This window comes from Bos indicus x Bos taurus, chromosome 18, assembly GCF_003369695.1.
Source record: "Bos indicus x Bos taurus breed Angus x Brahman F1 hybrid chromosome 18, Bos_hybrid_MaternalHap_v2.0, whole genome shotgun sequence".
NCBI classification, from domain to species: Eukaryota; Metazoa; Chordata; class Mammalia; order Artiodactyla; family Bovidae; genus Bos; species Bos indicus x Bos taurus.
In genome coordinates this window covers 5,845,366-5,864,845 of record NC_040093.1, presented here as the reverse complement: position 1 = coordinate 5,864,845, position 19,480 = coordinate 5,845,366, and the positions used below count along the sequence as shown (strand labels likewise).

The 19,480-nt window shown below is 39.9% G+C and overlaps 1 protein-coding gene across 1 annotated transcript; it reads left to right on the top strand.

Annotated features, from left to right (window-relative positions):
- Positions 1-1,910: 1,910 nt before the first annotated feature.
- LOC113876077 (zinc finger protein 160-like) lies at positions 1,911-19,398 on the top strand. The gene is made up of 4 exons (XM_027514903.1): positions 1,911-2,002; positions 7,294-7,381; positions 11,648-11,774; positions 17,782-19,398. Exons 2-4 carry the CDS (start codon positions 7,367-7,369, stop codon positions 19,368-19,370), a joined length of 1,731 nt encoding a protein of 576 aa, XP_027370704.1. The 5' UTR covers positions 1,911-2,002; positions 7,294-7,366; the 3' UTR covers positions 19,371-19,398.
- The last annotated feature ends 82 nt before the right edge of the window (positions 19,399-19,480 follow it).

Below are 19,480 nucleotides of genomic sequence, written 5' to 3'. Positions count from 1 at the left end.
TGCATTTGTGTGGTTTTCCTCAAAAGTCTTTATTCTGATATCAAGTGAGGTGACTGCCCTGGTTATGGGCCTTGCCACCTATATTAATTAGTTTAGTATGGTGTCTCTCCTCAATGGAACATCTTTTTAATTTTAGTTGAAACATATTGCTGTACAATTTTTGTTTCAGGTGTAATGTTTAATGTTTAATTTTTGCATACATTATGAAATGACCACCACAGTAAGTCTAGTAGCCATCTGTGCCCAAACAAAATTCTCACCATATTATTGACCCTATTATTTATGCTGTATATTATACATGCTCCTGACTTACTTATTGTGTAATTGTCAATGTGCCCATTTTAAACTCCTTCACATAATTCACTCCTCTACCCCATTCTGTAAATCACGTATTTTTTGTGTGTGTCTGTTTTCACTGTATTTTGCAATTTTTTCTCTTTTAGATTCTATAGATAAGTAAAACCATGTGGTATTTGTCTTTGACTTTTTTCACTTAGCTTAGTACCTTCCATGTTGTTGCAAATGGAAATATTTCTTTATTTTAGGGAATTCCCTGGCAGTCCAGTGGCTGATACTCAGTGCTTGCACTGCCAGGGCCTGGGTTCAATCCCTGGTCAAGGAACTAAGATGCCCCAGGCTGCACAGTCCAGCCAAAAAAAGAAAGATTTTATGCCTGAGTGATAGTCCATTCTATATATATACACACACACCACATTTTCACTATCCGTTCATTCATTCTTGATGCTCAACCCAGTCTTCACATTAGATCAAAGAAGCACTTTGTAAATACATGTTTGTGCCCTGACCAGAGTCCCTTTCAAATAAATGGGGTGAGAACCAACGTTAATTATATTTAAGGTTCCCCAGGTGATTCCAATCTGAATCCTTCATTGAGCTTCAGGACTCTGAGTCCTCCTATTCCTGAGGGCTGAGATCTGGGCTGAGCAGGGGCGTTCTACTCTGGGTAGGGATGGACCAGGGCCTGGTCTGTGACCTGAAGGGGACTGTCGTGTCTTCTGAGGTGCCCACTGCTGCTGTGTATGTGAGGGCCTCACCAGGAAGGGAGTAAGATCTGATGGAAAGTGTGGGAAAATGCTGTGTTGTTCTGTGTAGTTTACTGTCCCGAGTCCCGAAGATTTCAAAGACAAAAACAAATGGTTATAGAGTTGTAAGGCAAAATACTATTTTTAGTAGTATTTTACTCGTTTATCTTATTTGGGAATGATCTAGATATTTATAAACTACATATAATTTATCAAACATGTAACGTTTCCTGTTGTCAACGAGTTGGGGAAAGATATTTAAAAAGTTTACCTGGAACCTTTTATCTCATATACATTCAGTTAATTGGACATGTAAGCAAACTGCTGGAAAAAACAACTTTTTACTGTAACCGTTTTCAACTTGTTAGGATACATCTTAGTTTCACTAAGATGTTTCACTATAACTGGCCCAGCTTTCACCTTGAAACTGTAAAGAATCCGCCGCCCACTGCGGGAGACGTGGGTTCATCCCTGGTCGGGAAGATCCCACGTGCCTTGGGACAACGAAGTCCGTGGGCCACAACTACTGCCCGTGCTCTGGAGCCAGGGAGCTGCAACTACTGAAGCCTGTGTGCCCCAGAGCCTGTGCTCTTGGCAAGAGACGCCACCGAAATGAGAAGCCCACACACTAGAGTAGTCCTCTGCTCACTGCAGTTAGAGAAGCGCCCAGGCAGCAAGGAGGACCCAGCATCGGCCCCCCCACCCCACCCCCACCCCCCAAAGTGGGACAATACGTTTTAAAAAAGCAATTTCAAATTAATAGAATCAGCCTCCCACTCCCCGCCCCCTGCTCTGCGCCTGCCCTGCCTCCCAGCACTCCCGGCGGGCTCCGGGGGTCTCTCCAGGCACCTAGCGCTCCGCCAAGGCCCCGGCCCCGGAAACCCCTCTCTGGCCCCTCTTGCGCCGTCCTTTACGAAACCGGAAGCGGACTCCGAGGAGAGACCGTCATCCCGCTGAGAGTAAGTTGCTCGTCGGTAGTGTAACTGTGCTGCTGCGGTGGCGGCGGGGGTCCTCCTTCCAACTCCATCCTCACAACGTGGGGGTTGGCACGGGCCTAAAATCTCAGCACCCGCCTCTCCGCCCCCAGTCAATCCAGACGTAGCTGTTACGGACTGGGTGTATTTTCCTCTGGGTTGAAATCTCAGAGGCCGGTGCCTGCCTTTGGCTTTTCCGCCTTTGGTCTCAGTAGACACCGCCTTTCGCACATTTTCCTGCTTAAAACCCTTTCCTACCTCTGCCGCTCGCCTCATGTAAAGCCCTCGTTCGCGAGGTGGATTCGCGCCCCTCAGCCTCGCCTTCTCGGCCCCTGGAGGCCGCGTCCTCTCCCCGGTCCCGGGATTCGGGAGAGCCCGCCCCGCTCCTGAGACCCCGGCCCCCTTGGCCTCGCGTCTCCTTAGGCCGCTCCTTCCGCCCCGCGGGCCTTCCCTCCCTGTCAGCCAGTCCCCTCACCCCGCGTAGGGACAGATGATCCCGGCCAACGTTCTTCAGTCGCCAATTCTTCCCTCGGTTGGAAAACGGTCTCTTCCCGTAGGCGGCCCTCCTACTGCGTCTTCTTTGGCATAAATAAGTGGGCAATGGGATCGGCAGCCTCAAAGAAAAGAAACCTGAGAGGAAAACTGATGAGGTGGAAAGAATAAGGGAAAACGGATGGAGACAGAGGATGGCTGAGGGGCTTGTAAAGAGACCGTAAGATGAAATAGATTTAGCCTTGAAAATGGCAGGTGAATAAAATTGAGAAATTTTAAAAGCCGGATCTCCAGGGATTGGGCAGCAACATGGAGGGGGGGGGGTCTCGATCACGGATAGTAAGGGGAGCAGCAGCGGTAAGGCACTTCACAGAGATTCTGCGAGAGCATAAAAGGTGGAGCCGTGGACTTCAGAACATCGTGGTCCTGGGAGAGGAACAGATGACAGCATGTGACTAGCAGAGCAGAAAGGAAGCCTAGCCACATGGGGTGCCTGAGAGTAGGGAGGAAGGGACTGTAAGAGGCAGAGAAGGTTTGTAACCAGACGGCAGAGGGAGTTGAGCTGGGGGAAGAAAGAGGCAGAAATGTAAGGATACGGGGGGGGGGGGGGGTGGGGGGGCAACAAGAGGAGAAACAAGTTGCAAAATGTGGCAGGAGAGCAGAGAGAAATAGACCGGCAGGGGCGCTAGCAGAATAGAAAAGATTAAAAAGAAGATAGAAACGGGGTGGGGGCGGGGAGGAAATGGAGATAGACAATTAAATGGAAACGCATAATAGTGCAGGTAAAAAAAATATATATATGTATATATATATAGTGCAGGTAGAGGGGAAACGGGGTTCAGGTGGGAGAGGTGAGTGAATTGAATTTGGACAAAGTTATGATGCACTGTTTTCTGGCTTTAGAATCTAATAAATTTAAATTTTGTTTGCTTAAATTATACAGACGAAGATTCATATTGCAAAGCTGGAAAGTTTGTACATTTTGTATGACAAGATAACGTCCCTTTGCAGTCCCTATTGAGCCAAGGAGCAGTGACTTGACTCTAGACAGGTGTGGGTTACCCCCTTCCATTTCCTGGCATGGGATGGAGGGGCACTAGTGGGACAAGAAAGGACTGGTTCTGTCACCACATAGTACCTCTTTAAAGAAACATTGAAAGTGCTGTTTTTCTATAATGGATTTACTTTCCTCTGTTTCCTTTACATTTCTTTGGTTGTTAACTTTACATATATACTACTGCATTAAATGTCTAATGCCCTGCAAATAACTGTTAACTTGTGAAATAAGTTGGGGGTATTATGTATTCTACTCATGTGGTTCTTTTCTAAATATGATACGTCCTCAATTTTTTAAAAGCATTGACAGCAAGATTATTTCCTTTTATTGATTCGTATATTCTTGACACCAAAGTGCTTTCCCTGCTTTATCTTAATATATTGGCAAAGTTCTTTCATAACTAGTAAATATGTTTAGATTCTTTTGACGAGTACTTGGTAGAAATGTCTTTTATATTAATGATCAAAACCTGGTTTAACAAGTTAGTGTAATTTTTTTTTTCCATAGCATTCACATTTTATTTGGTATTATAAGTAACCTCGACATTATTTACAGCATATAGGAAGGTGTGTGTAGGTTATATGCAAATACTATGCTGCGATTCATGGGGTCGCAAAGAGTCGGATACGACTGAGCGACTGATCTGATCTGATCTGATGCCAGTTTATATAAGGGATTTGAATCCCTTATATTTTTTTTGCCTCTTGTATTCCTCTGTTCATGATGAAGTTTGCTCAGAGCTTATTTCTAAGTTAAACCCTTACAGTGTTTTCTGCACCAGCAGCTGTGCTTCTGCGACTGTTTAAATTATTTTACTTTGATTTTTCTGGAAAAGAAGAATTACCTGTTTGGTGTCTGTGTGATCAGATCTTGAAAGAGAAGTTTCCTTTGATCAGGTACCTGATAGATGGTGTTTTAAATGGAACAGGTGATAAGGACAAACTCTGCCCACTGACCTTGCGGGATCTCATTTGGGAAACACCGCTATTCTATTCACTCCACTAAGACTTTTTCAAAAAATGTCTCCCTTCTGGGCCTCAGGGAACCCACTTATAACATGCAGATGAGAGACTAGACCAGAAACTCAGAGCAACGCTGACCCTGAAATGATTGGCCAAACTGGGTATGTCTCTGCATGGCAGTTCTTTTTGGAGAGAGTATCTACTTTTTGTAGAATTGTATATGGGTCCCTGTCTTCCCAGAATGAACAACAAAAATGCTGGCTTAGAGACAGGAACACAGACTCTGAGTAGAAGTGACCATAGTAGAAATATTTCTCAGCATTAAATGTAAATTTGTGGATTTCTTTTTTTAACTTTTAGTTTTGTATAGGGGTATAGCTGATTGGCAATGCTGTGATAGTTTCAGGTGACCTGTGAGGGGACTCAGGCATACATATTTATGTATCCATTCTCTCCCAAACTCCCCTCCCATCCAGGCTACCACATAACATTGAGTTCCAGGTGCTATACAGTAGGTCCTTGTTGGTTATCCATTTAAAATATAGCACTGTGTACATGTCCATCCCAAACTCCCTATTTATCCCTTCCCTCCCACCCCCTGCCACAGTCGTTCTCTAAGTCTGTGAGTCTCTCTGTTTTGTAAGTTCATTTGTATAATTTCTTTTTAGATTCCACATCTAAGGGATGTCATAAGATATTTCTCCTTCTCTTAACTTCACTTCGTATGGCGATTTCTGGATCCATCCGTGTTGCTGCAAATGGCATTTTTTTTTTCATTCTGCTTAATGGCTGAGTAGTATTTCATTATATATAAGTACTACATTTTCTTTATCCATTCCTCTGTTAATGGAGATTTGGGTTGCTTCCATGTTTTGGCTTCATGAAGGCAGTGATTTCAGGCACAGAAAATTACTTTCCTCCAATGTTAGAAGTACAGCCTGAGCTGAGCACACAGGGATCCTTGGGTGCAGGAGGATGGGTACCTTGTGCTCAGGAGATGGAGCTGAAGGGTGCCCTTCAGCATCCACTCTACAGGTGACTTGTGTTGGATCTTTGGGGAGGTGTCAAGAATCATTGTGTAGGGACACTGCTCTCCATTACTTCTTGCAAGTAGTAAATCCTTCCTGCTCCAGGGGAAAAGAGAGAGAGAGAAAGGAATCTTTCTACAGTTTTTAGAGTAATATAAGAAAAGTTTCAGAGGTCATTTTGTTGTTTACCTTTAGTACTCTTCAGTATTTTGTGTCACAAATAAATTTTCAGTTGCACTGTGAAAACTACAACAGGGGGATTTGGGGTGTTTATTTGGGATGTTTGGGTCTACCTAGGGCTTGTGCATTGCTGAAAACATCTTTTATATGTAGTTTTCAAAGATGACAATCTTTGGGCTGAGGTTACAGTGAATGAAAACATGGTGTTTTGCATCCAGTGTATCTTTGGATGTCTTCATATGTACTTTTCTCTCTGGCATGATTTATTAGAGTTTGGGATTTTGTGTGTGTGTGTGTGTGGTTTTTTATAGCAGGATGAGTGGATCATTATGGGTTTTATAGAGACTCTGATGGACCCCATGAGAGTTTGTAAGTTCATCTGAGTCGAAAAGGGAAGGAAATGATGAGTACTAAGTTTCAAATGGCAGAAAGTTTTTATTAGAGAGGTTTTGCTAGGTATGCTTCTGTGGACAGAACTTGAGAGCGGCCATTAAGTTCTTCAGTGTAGGGAGAGATTGTTCCAGAAATCAAGAGGACTGGCAACACCAAGTGAACAGTAGTACAGGAGGACATCCTTGGGAAGGTGCAGCTGCTACTTTCTTGCTGCCAAGCCAGTGCTAGTTTCTCTCCTGTCCTCTCCCACCCTGTCCCAAAACATGTGTGTGCACACACATACACACACACACACACACAGAATAGGGAACTCTTGTGTACTCTTAGTGGAAATGTAAATGGTATGGCTATTACAGAAAATGACTTAGAGATTCACCTGTCTAGCTATCCAGAGGAAATTAAATCTCTAGGTCAATATTTGCAGCAATGCATCTAATGTTGACTATGGTTAATCATACTGTGTTTCTGTATACTTGGTATTTGCTGAGAGAGTAACACTTCAATATTCTTGCCACACAGAAGGAAAATGCTAGTTGTAAGTTGACAGAAGTGTAAATTACTTCATCAAATAGTCACACTGGATGCCTTATATGTACATACTTGTTCTTCATCTGTTAGCCTCAGTCACGCTGGAAAATAGAATGTTAGGGGTGGGCCGGACTTGCCTCCTCTGGGTGCTGGTCAACTCAAGCATGCCTTAGATCGATGAAAACTTCAGGGTATGCGTGTTTTTTACCCCCTGACCAGATATTCCTTTTTATATTGTCAGTGTGGGGTCCAACCTCAATAGTGTTTAAGGGGCCCCAGTACATCTAGCATTGAGCATCAGGACTCTGGATCCTCCCAGTCTTGAGGGCTGAGATCTCGGCTCAGGGGAGGGGCTCTGCTCTGAATGGGGCTGGACCAGGGCCTGCTGTGTGACCTGAAGGGGATCATGGGGTCAGTGGAGGTGCCCCCTGCTGCTGTGTACATGAGCCCTCACCAGGAGGGGAGTGTGGTCCGAGGGCAAGTGTGGGAAAGTCTCTTGTTGGTCTCTGGTCTCTCCTGTGACAATGGGCAGCCAAAGACACTTTTCCACCTGATGAGATCTTCTTTGTGTATGTGTGTGGTTGGGGCACAGAGAGAGAAGATATGGATTCTAACAGCAGTTTTGCAACTTTCAAGGTTGACTTCAAAAACTTACTTTGCCCAAGGAAGAGCATAGAAGAGGAGGAAGAGGAAAGAACTGGAGTCAGGCATGGCTCTTTCTCAGGTAAAGTCATATCCTCAGTGGATTCTCAGTCTGTTCTTCTGAATTGCCCTTCTCTGGACTCACTAATCATGTCAGACTCTGGAGTATCCTGTCTGACTCCTATACACGCACACTCACCCGGGGCCTTCCCTCAGGGCCTGTCATCTCCACTTAGATGCCGTCTCCCCATGACCCGGTGACCTGGTCCTTGTGAGGAAGGACCTTGTGATGATGCCTCCCCTGGGCATCATCCTGGGCAGGACTTCTCACCCATGGGTTGGAGACAGGGTCTCAGTGCTCTTGGGCAGCAGGGATTGCTTAGGGCCCATCCGGATGTGCTATCTGCTCTCTGTCAACCAGGATAAAGAAATTGAACATTAATATACATAGTATCTGATAAAATCTGGAAAACTGACCAATGAGGGGGTAATCTTTTTCTAAGGCATTTGAAGCTAAATGAATGAGTCACTGACTTCAAGTCTTTTTTTTTTTTTTTTTAGCTATTTTATATTGGAGTAGAGCTGATTGACAGGGTTGTGATAGTTTTAGGTGGAAGGAAAAGGGACTCAACCGTACATACACATGTATCCATTCTCCCCCAAACTCCCCTCCCATTCAGACTCTCATATAATATTGGGCAGAGTTCCATGTGCTATACGAGGACCTTGTTACTTATTTTAAATATAGCAGTGTGTGCATGTCCATCCCAAACTCCCTGACTATCCCTTCCCCATTCTTCCCCCTTGGGAACCATACGTTGTTCTCTATTGACTTCAAATCTTAGTAGTTGCAAATGGAAGGGAAAGTTCAGAAACAGACATCAGTGATATAAGGAGATTGATTCCTTTTTTTTTTTTTGACTGTGCCGCATGTTGGCTTGTACTATCTTAGTTCCCCAACCAGGGTTTGAACCTAAATCCATGACAGTGAAAGCACAAGTCCTAACCACTGGACTGCCAGGGAATGCTTTATTCCATTTTTGAATTTGACCTATGAAATCAATCAAAATCTCTGACAACTGGACATGCTTTCAATCACTTTTGTCACCTCCATTCCTCAGAGGTTGTCTCTGCACTTGGTGGATTATATCCTGTGATATAGAAGATTTTACCTTTGTTGCAAGTAAGGTTCCATCTTCATTCTTTTGCTGGATTGCATATAGTTGCTCTGTATCATTTATTATCAAGACTGTCCTTTGCCCTTTGTGCAGTCTTTGCACCCTTGTCTGTACATTTTATATCATATTCACTGAATTATTTCTGGTACTCTAATCTGTTCCACTGGACATGGAACAACAGACTGATTCCAAATAGGAAAAGGAGTACGTCAAGGCTGTATAATGTCACCCTGCTTATTTAACTTGTATGCAGAGTACATCATGAGAAACACTGGGTTGGAAGAAGCATAAGCTGGAATCAAGATTGGCAGGAGAAATATCAATAACCTCAGATATGTAGATGACACCACCCTTATGACAGAAAGTGAAGAGGAACTAAAAATCCTCTTGATGAAAATGAAAGTGGAGAGTGAAAAAGTTGGCTTAAAGCTCAACATTCAGAAAACTAAGATCATGGCATCTGGTCCCATCACTTCGTGGGAAATAGATGGGGAAACAGTGGAAATAGTGTCGGACTTTATTTTTGGGGGCTCCAGAATCACTGCAGATTGTGATTGCAGCCATGAAATTAAAAGACGCTTGTTCCTTGGAAGGAAAGTTATGACTAACCTAGACAGCATATTAAAAAGCAGAGACATTACTTGGCCAACAAAGGTCCGTCTAGTCAAGGCTATGGTTTTTCCAGTGGTCATGTATGGATGTGAGTTGGACTGTGAAGAAAGCTGAGTGCCAAAGAATTGATGCTTTTGAACTGTGGTGTTGGAGAAAACTACTGAGAGTCCCTTGGACTGCAAGGAAATCCAACCGGTCCATCCTAAAGGAGATCAGTCCTGGGTGTTCATTGGAAGGACTGATGCTAAAGCTGAAACTCCAATACTTTGGTCACCTCATGCGAAGAGTTGACTCATTGGAAAAGACCCTGATGCTGGGAGGGATTGGGGGCAGGAGGAGAAGGGGACGACAGAGGATGAGATGGCTGGATGGCATCACCGACTCGATGGACATGAGTTTGGGTGGCTCTGGGAGTTGGTAATGGACAGGGAGGCCTGACGTGCTATGATTCATGGGGTCACAAAGAGTGGACACTACTGAGTGACTGAACTGAACTGAACTGAATCTGTTCCAGTGGGTTATGTATCTGGGCTTATACCATTACAACATCATCTTGATTACTTTGTAATATGTTTTAAATTTTGAAAATGACAGCCTCCATCTTCTGTTTCAAGATTATTTTGGCTGTTTGGGGGTCCCTTGAGGTTCCCTTTGAATTGTAATTTTTTTTTAACGGCAAAAATTGCCTTTGAAATTTTGACAGGGATTCCATTAGAATCTAACACTTTCAGTAATAAAGTCATTTTAAGAATATTTAATCTTCCAATTCATGAGTACAGAGTGTCTTTTTATTTACTTATGTCCTCAGATTTCTCTTAGTAAAGTTTAGTAATTTTCAGTGAGCAAATCTTTTACTTCCTTAGGCAGTTTTTTCCTCTTCTGTCTCTCATGCTTTCAGTTCAGTTCAGTTCTGTAGCTCAGTCATGTCGGACTCTTTTTGACCCCCGTGGACTGCAGCACGCCAGGCTTCCCTGTCCATCATCAACTCCCAGAGCTTGCTCAAACTCATGTCCATCCAGTTGGTGATACCATCCAACCATCTCATCCTCTGTCATCCCCTGCACAGTCCACTGTAACTTCAGAGGGAATGCATTCAGAGTTTCCTTTTGATCATGAGATTTGGTGAAATAGTCTTTCTTAATTACAATGTATTTTTTTCCATTTTCTTTATAGTTGTGATATGTAATTCAAGTAGTTTTTAACTTTGCTTTGTGATCGTTTTTTCTTCATCTCTTAATGTATAATAGTAACAGCTTTTCTAATTTGACTCAGTGTTTTTTATGAGTTTTTTTTTTATGAGTTTTTTATTTTACAGAAATAAACTCTGCTTTGCATTTGTTAATACCTATCTTTGTCAATGTTATGGTTTTCATTGTCTTTATATATAGATATTTCATAGAGATTGCAGTCAAGAGATCCTATTTTTTTTTTCATGTTACTACTATTTGGTACAATTGATGCTATTTCATTCTTCCAAAAATGCTGAAATTTAAATGAATGAAAACAATGGTGAAAAAAATCATGCACAAATATGTCCAGAGACACCTTCTCTCATTTCAGTTATTTCTACATTTACATGTGTGTCCATGAGTTCATGAATCTAGAAGTCCACGGTTTTCATAAAAAAATCATGATTTTATAACTGTGTACTGTATTATAGTTAAAAGTATAAATATATTCCATGACCTTGCATTTTTTCTACACTCTCTTGTTCATGGTTCAAATAGTAGTAAGATTACTAACATGTTATGTGTATGTGTTTGTGTGCCCATATCTGTAATGATCGTTTATTGCCTTCTGTGTTGTTCACTTTGAACTTATTTCAAGTAGTCTCAGGGAACCCTCTGTCAGTGTGCTTCTAATGCTATTCTTTTTTTTTTAGCCTTAATGCTCTTCTGTTACTTCAGTTTTTGCTTCTTTATCTTCAGTTTAAGACTGCATTCTCTTTAATTGAGGTTCTTGGTATATCATTTCTTAGCTTCTTAAACTAAGTTGAGTTTCTCCAAATGTCTCTGATACTTGTCTCTGTAGAACAGCATGTGTCTTTCTCTACTGAGCTATGATGTTGATTAAAAAATTCCATAGCCGTAAAGCATTTAGAATATTGCATAGCATCTTTAAAGGATTTGAACACTTTTAGTCATTGCTGTTGTTCTTATGATAATAATTTAAGATTTTGACCTTTTTTTATGGCACTGTTGACTTTGTCATTTCTGATGCCACCACCCATAGTGTAGCTCATCTAGATATTGAATAGCAGTCAGTGTGTAAAACATAGTCTAACACTTCTGGAGGAACATCACATTGTTGAATCTTACTTACATGTATTTCATGTATTGTCCACAAAAATGAAAAATCCATGTTGATTACAGGTTATCATAATCTTTGTATAAAAGCAAAAGGAATTAAAATTAAGAGACCCATAATTTCCTCCAAATAGCTTTACTTGGATCTGTCGGAAAACATACTTCAACTTGATCCTTTCCCTTCTCTTCTCCTTTTGTGTGAAAATAAGAACTCTCCTCATGGCCCCTTGGTGAAATGTGTTTTCATTTCAGGCACAGTTGACCTTCAAGGATGTGGCCATAGAGTTCACTCAGGAGGAGTGGGAATGCCTGGACCCTGCTCAGAGGGCCTTGTACAGGGACGTGATGGTGGAGACCCTCAGGAACCTAGTCTCCTTGGGTGAGGATCACTTCCCTTTGAAGTTGGGATCTACCCTGGGGTATCTCTGCATTTCCCACTGCGTGCCTCTTGGGAGCCCCGGTTTTACTTGACTGATCTGAAATCCCTGTTGATTCAGACATGAAGAGCTTTAGGACCCAGCCTCGGGAGTTTAAATCTACCTTTTCCTCTGACGATCTGCCCACTTCATGATACATTAGGAGTTGTTCCAGAGTTTTTGTAGTTGTAAAGCTCAATGGAAAACTTTTAACATACTCATTTTCCTGTTTCCTACCCATGTGCTTTTGATTCAGGAGTTTTAGGAAAAGAGCTATGTTTCTTCACATTATACTATTACCTCTATATTCAGAAGGAGGTAAACAGCAGGTGAATTTTGAAAATATTTTTCTATTCCTCTCTGTTTTCCCATCAATCCTCAGTTGAACAAGGGACTAGGATTCTGGCAAAGCCACAGCAAATCATGTGTCTTTCCTCTTATGTGGAGGTATTTATATTTCTTACCTGAATATTTTACCCACTTTGTAACAAGACAAAGAGCCCTGGTCAATGGAGAGTGAGGTGAATGCCTTTGGCAGTGTATCAAAGGGTGAACACAATTCAGATCTCAGAAGAGTCCAGGGGAGCCTCACTATTAGTAGTGTTTACAGACTTTCCCCTTGTCAGAGAATTCTATAGGAAGTACAAACATTTACTTACTATGTGAGCTCTCAGAGGAAATTTTTCTTCTCTGTAACCTATCCCTCTTTGTCTTTCCACATGTAAAATGTATTCTTTCACCTCTAGTGGTGCCACATTCCTGCCAGGGACAAAGGCAGAGCTTCTATCATGATCTGCAGCGCTCTGCCATCTGACTCCTGTGAACTCCTGTTGCTTGCCTTAGAGGAGCATGAGGTGGACTTTTAAAGGGACATCTTAGTCCCTCATCTCTTCTTCTCAACTTCACTCCATTGGCAGTCCAGTTCCCAGTCCATAGAGATAAGAGCCAATACCTGCAGACAACAGTCCCTGAACCCTTGCTCATTCCATCTCCATTTGATGTTTTTAGAACACTTCATCAGAAGGGGGAAAGCACTGGCTGCTCTCTGATTGCATTTGGCACCCCAGAATCTGCATGCAGCTGCCTCTGGTCCTGTCTGCTTGTTTGGATCCCTCTTCTATTCCTTCTCTTCTGCCTTGGCCACACTCTTCAGGCTTGTGTGTAACAGGGTGATGCATTCTGTTTCCTGTAATTATTTTGCAGGGAAACTAAAGACAGTAGACACAGTCATGCTGTCTTTGATCCCCAGTCCTAATGAGGAGCATTTGTGTGTCTTTCCGGCTCTTAGTTTGGTGTCGGTGGCAGGAGCACATTGTTCTGTCTGAAGATCCTGTGATGTATGACATACATGTCTCATGTATTTTTCACTCCTGTAGTGTTCTATCTAGTCTGGGACTGTATTCTCTTCCTCATATCATACTCTTGTAACTTTGTGTGTGATTTTGCTTCTAAAATTTGTTTGTGAAATACATAGTCCTATGCTTTGAAATTATATCCAGATTCTACTGTGATAATTCACCCTCAGTTAATCAATACTTTCCGGTGGACTCTTTGTTACTGGGTAACAGATAAATTTGATGGAGAATACTATCCTTCATGCATTGTAATATTTTCCTGCTATATAGAAATTCACCACCCTGTAGTAAAGTAGTCTGCATATTCTATGATACAAAATAGGAAATATCACCAGAACCTGACTGATAAATCTTTCTGGGTGTTTTTCTGGTTTTGAGCAATGTCACAAAAGCCTGTCTCAGTAGCATTGTGACAGTGATGTTCACATGTGCTGTGATCATCCCCTTTCATTCTCAGTAAATGGTATAGGAATTTTTTCTCAAGATAACATTGTCCAAGTTCACTTCCTTATATTTTGAGGCTATTGTGTAAACTGTTGTTAATGCCGTCTTTTGTTCACCTGCGTGCCATTGTTCTTTGTATATCAACAGCTAATTTTGAAACATCTAAATCAGAACTTATAAAGTAGAGTGATACTTTCGATCTGAACTGTAATTTGTTTTTTGTTTAATAGACTGTCTGGTCCCCATTGAGTGGTCCTCACCCCCTGTGGAACGTCATTGGACCACATACACTAGAGTTTATTTCTCATGTCTCTGTGTTATATACTACTGGTCTCTCTCTCTTTATGCTCATACCACACTGCTTGGATAAGTTTAGGTTTCTAAGAATTTTGAAATAATTGTGAAACTTCCAACTTTCTTCTTTTCAATCTTGGTTTTGCTATTGAGTGTCTTTTGAGATTGCATTTGACTCTTAGGATGTATCTTTTTCTTTAAGACACACTGTTGGGATTTTATTGAGGATTGGGTTGACTCTGTTGATCACTTAAGGGTAGTATTTACACCCTGATCATATTTACTTCTAATCCATTGAACTTGGGATATCTGTATTAATTTGACTTTTCAGATATTTTTCAGCTGTGTTTTCAGTTCATAGTGCATATATCTTTCCCTTCTTCTGTATGGTTTTGCTGAACACTTCATTTTTTTGATGGTATCGTAAATATAATTTTCTGAATTTAATTCTTGATTTTTTTATTGTTAATGAAGGGAAATAGTATTGATTTTTGTATATTGTCATTTTTCTGAGTTCATTATTTTTATCAGGTTTTTTTTTTTTCCAGAATCTTCAGAGCTAAAATTTTTATTTATTTTATTTTTGCCACAACACGCACCATGTGGGATTCTAGATTCCCCACCAGGGATCAATCCTGGCAGTGGTAGCCTGGAGTCCTAACCATATCTGGACCACCAGGGAATTCTCCAGGGTTTCTTATATTTCATTTGTCAACAGAGATGTTTTGCTTCTTTTTTCTGTTGGGATTGTTTAATGTGTTTTTGCTACCTTTGTGTTCTTGCTAGAAATTCTAGTAATTTCTTTTTTTAGAGATAGTGCAAGTATCCTTGTCTAGTTCCTGATGTTAGGGGAAAAGTTTTAAGTCATTACACATTGAGTATGATGTTAGCTATGGGCTCTTAATACATGTCCTTTATTGTGTTGAGGTCATTTTTTTTCTGTTTCTGGTTTACTGAATGTTTCTGTCATATTTTTAGCATTTTTACCTGAGGGAACCTCTGGGAATGGGGAGGCTTGTGCCAGTTCATTCTCAACGTAGTGTAAGGAGGATGAGGGGAGTCAAGGGCCAGGAAATTGTCATGAACTTTCCTACATTTTTCGGTTTAGTGTTTTCTGGACAGGCATCTGTTTGAGTGCTGCTGCTTCTTTACCGGTTGGGTGAGTTTTCCCAAATTGTTTTCTGCTTTTTTTTCCCTGCTTTGTTTTAACTTGGTTCCTCATGGGTAATGAGTGCCTGTGGTTTACTGGCCTGCTGACATAACTCCTCATGGTTTTTAATTTGAGAGTTTGTGTTAAGAATTTAATATGATTTCCAGTTTTTAGAGGGGCCAGCTAAAAAAACACTGTTATGTTTAATAATAAGGAGAGCTAGCATAAAAATTTTGTATGCAAAAGGATATTACGTAATTAATATTTTAGTTACTTTTTTCATTTTTAACTTACTTACCTGTTTTGATTATATCCTGGAATATATTATATTCTGATTATATCTTCAGGCTTTGTCAAGCACTTTCAGTTTGTTTCCTCATATAAACTCTGCTTACCCAACTAGGAGACATTCATTCTGAAATCATGATCTCCCTCCTTTACAATACTGTTGATCCTATTACTTTGCTCTGCATTTGTGTATACAGATTAGACTCCTTATAATGGTCTTCTCCTGGTTTTTTCTTCTGCTTTTTGCTGAGTACATTATTGCACAGTCTCCTGGAATACTGTGTATGTTTATATTGAGCATATATGTGGAAATACAGTCACTAAAATACTCAGTTGGATACATTGCATAGCAAATAGTGTAATAGATTGAGAGTTAGTTTCTTTATACAGTGTCTAAATCTCATTTGGTTTTTTCCCATACTCATAGTATAATTCCCCTAGTTAAAAATGATACCAAAAAAAAAAAATGGTACAGAACTATTCTATTGCTAAACCAATTCTTCTTTTGTCTTAAGGTCAGTATTTTAGTTGCCCTTGTACAGTGGAATTCACAGTCAAAAGCTTTGTAGATATAGGTACTCTATGCTCCACCCAAGCCGTTTCTCAGTTCTGATCTTTCTTTACATGAAACCATGATATGGATGAAAGATTCTTATTTTCTAGTATATTTAAGTTATTATCCTAAACTTATTAATTTCCACAGCACTCTTTCACCATCCCTCCACCTTCCACTTTACTTACACTGTAAAAATAACCCCTCTGTGTATTGAACAGCTTTCTCCTGACACAACCTAAATCACTGTGTGCAGCTGTGATAACTCAGAAACCAGTTTCAAAAGGGGTGGCTGAATCCCCTTAGTAGTTACACAGCTCACTTCTTGTGTTTTCCTTGATGTTTTCTTTCTTAACTCCTGATATTTGTCGTAGTATTTTGTAATCTAGACTGCTTGGGTGGGCAGTCATGTTTAAGTATATGTTGTCTCAGACTGTAGATCAAAATTCATACTGTGGTTCTTACTTTATGTTCTGTGTCAATTGGGGTCATGTACATAAATCTGTGATTCCACTTTCCTTACTTGAAAAATTGTGATTATTTTCCTCAAGACTTTCAAAAGAAATTGGTAATGTTAGATGACATGAAATGTCCTTTTTTTTTTTGGCACACCATGCTGCCTGTGGGATCTTAGTTTCCCAACCAGGAATGGAACCTGGACCCAGGGCAGTGAAAGTGCTGAGTTTTAACCACTGAACTGCCAGGGAATTCTCAGAAAGAGTGCTTTTTTTTTCTTTTGAGAAAGATCTTTTTTTGCTTTAAAATTTTTACAGCAGTAAATTTTTACAACAGTAAAAATTATATATTATACATTGTGTGTGTGCAGGCTCAGTCATTAAGTCATGTCCAACTCTTTTGTGACCCCTTGGACTGTAGCCCACCAGTCTCCTCTGCTCATGAAATTTTCCAGGCAAGAGTACTGGAGTGGGTTGCGGTTTCCTACTCCAGAAATAGTGCATTTTTATACTAACAAATCAAAAGTGGCTTTTGTATAAAAAGATAATATTCAGATATGTTTATTATATCCATTTTGTTTATTATATATTGTATTCCTTTTTCTTGCAATTTGTTCTCAACCATATTATCTATGACCGTAGTTAAATAAATAAATTTGCAATATGTATTTTGGAGGCAATGACCTGGATATTTTAGGGCACTGCACAAGTAGGGAGTTGCTTTGTGTAATAGCTGTTAATGTAAATGGAGAATATTTCATTTATTAATATTTAAATTTTATTTATAGAAGGTGGTCTTTTAGAATTCTTATGCTGCTTCATGGGTATATAGTTTTACAGGAGATATTTCAAAGAACATTTTGTTTTTTAAAAAACTTTTATCACATTTGCTATTTTTTCTCTGTTATATTTGTTTCCGAATTCGAAACTGCCACTCATTGTGATTACTCATTAAATAAGTTCATTTTGGATTATTTATTGTTGTAATATATTTTGTCAGATTTTTTAGCATTCATTTATATTTAACAAGTATGTATAATATATGTATAGTATAATAATATTCTTTTCTCCTCAGTTATGAGGCACCAGTAAGTATGTTTACTGCTAACTGGTATGTGCTTTGGTGTCATGGTTGAAATATACACTTTTGATAGTCAACAGAAGTTTTTACAATGAGTGTTTTTACGTAGGTTGTTGGGTGCCCTAAAATTAAGTGGAATTACCTCAGATCACTTTACTAAAGAATCATTCATTTTGTGTTTGCAAAGGTTTTAATATCATGACTGGGAATTTTCATAACTCCTTTTTATGTCAGTACTAGTTTGGTGTAATATCATGTATTTAACATGAAATATTTACTTATGAATTATAATGAATAGGATTACTTATGGAAAAAAAAAAGGATTACTTATGGTTCTTTATATCTTGTAGATATCTCTCATATGCATGTGATCAAGAAGTTACAACTAAATGCAAACATTTATGGAGGAGAAGGATTCCAAATAGTTATACTGGGAAGACACAAAAGGAATAAAATTGAAGATTTTTACCTCAGGAAAATCCAGGAAAATATATGTGACTTTGAATTTAAGCCAAGAGATGAGGAAAGAAATTACAAAGGAAAGCCTATATCCCATGGCAAAAATCTCCCCTGTAAGAAACAGCGATGTGGTAGAAGCATTACAGGAATTCAGCCTATTGAAAACAGACTTCGATTAAGCTTTGGGAATGAACTACAGCTTTATAAAAGTGAAGAGAAAATTGATGAATTTAATGAAGCTCACAGGAGTATCAATATTAATGCCTCATTTTTACCACTTCAAGGAATTTCTTCTATCCAGTCCAACCTTGGTAATCCATGTGTGAATGATTTTATGCATCCTTCAGTACTGACACAAGACCAGAGGGCACACAAGGACAGCCCTTACAATTGTAATCAGAGTGGTCAAACCTTTCATCAGCACTTAAACCTCACTCAACATCAGTTGATCCATACAGAAGAGAAAATATTTAATTGTGATGTATGTCACAAAGTCTTTAGTCAACATTCAGACCTTGCTATTCATAGAACAATTCATACTTCAGAGAAATCTTACAAATATAATGAGTGTGGCAAAACCCTTAACTATGGATTGCACCTCACTGGACATCAGATAATCCATACAAAAGAGAACTTATATAAATGTGATATATGTGAAAAAGTGTTTACTCAAAGTTCATACCTTACAGTTCATCAGAGAATACATACTGGAGAGAAACCATACAAATGTAATGAATGTGGCAAGGTGTTTAGTCAGAATTCATACCTTGCAAAACATCGCAGAATTCATACTGGAGAGAAACCTTACAAATGTAATGAATGTGGCAAAGCTTTCAGTCAGAAAGGAAACCTTGCAAGTCATCAGAGAATTCATACTGGAGAGAAACCTTATAAATGTAACGAGTGTGGTAAGATGTTCAGTATTAGATCAACCCTCGTCAGTCATCAGATCATTCATACTGGAGAGAAACATTACAAATGTAATGAGTGTGGCAAAACTTTTTATTTTGGCTCACACCTTATACAACATCAAATCATCCATTCAGGAGATAAACCATATAAATGTGACATCTGTGGGAAAGTCTTTGGTCAAAATTCATACCTTGCAGTTCATCGGAGAATTCATACTGGGGAAAAACCTTACAAATGTAAAGACTGTGGCAAAATCTTTAATCACAGCTCAAATCTCAAGAGACATCAGATAATCCATACAGGACAGAAATTATGTAAATGTGATATATGTGGTAGAGTCTTCAGTTATAATTCATACCTTGAAATTCACCGGAGAACTCATACTGGAGAGAAACCTTACAAATGTATCGAGTGTGGCAAGGTCTTCAATCGGAATTCAAATCTTGCAATTCATCAGAGAATTCATACAGGAGAGAAACCTTACAAATGTAATGAATGTGGCAGCTGCTTTAGTCGGAAGGCGTACCTGGCAAAGCATCAAAGTGTTCATACGAAAGGGAAACCTTAGAAAAGTAAAGACTGTTGAAAAGCTTTTACTTAAATCTCAGCTGTCACTACATTTGTTGTGGTTCAGTTGCTAAGTCATGTCTGACTCCTTGCAAATCCATGGGCTGCAGC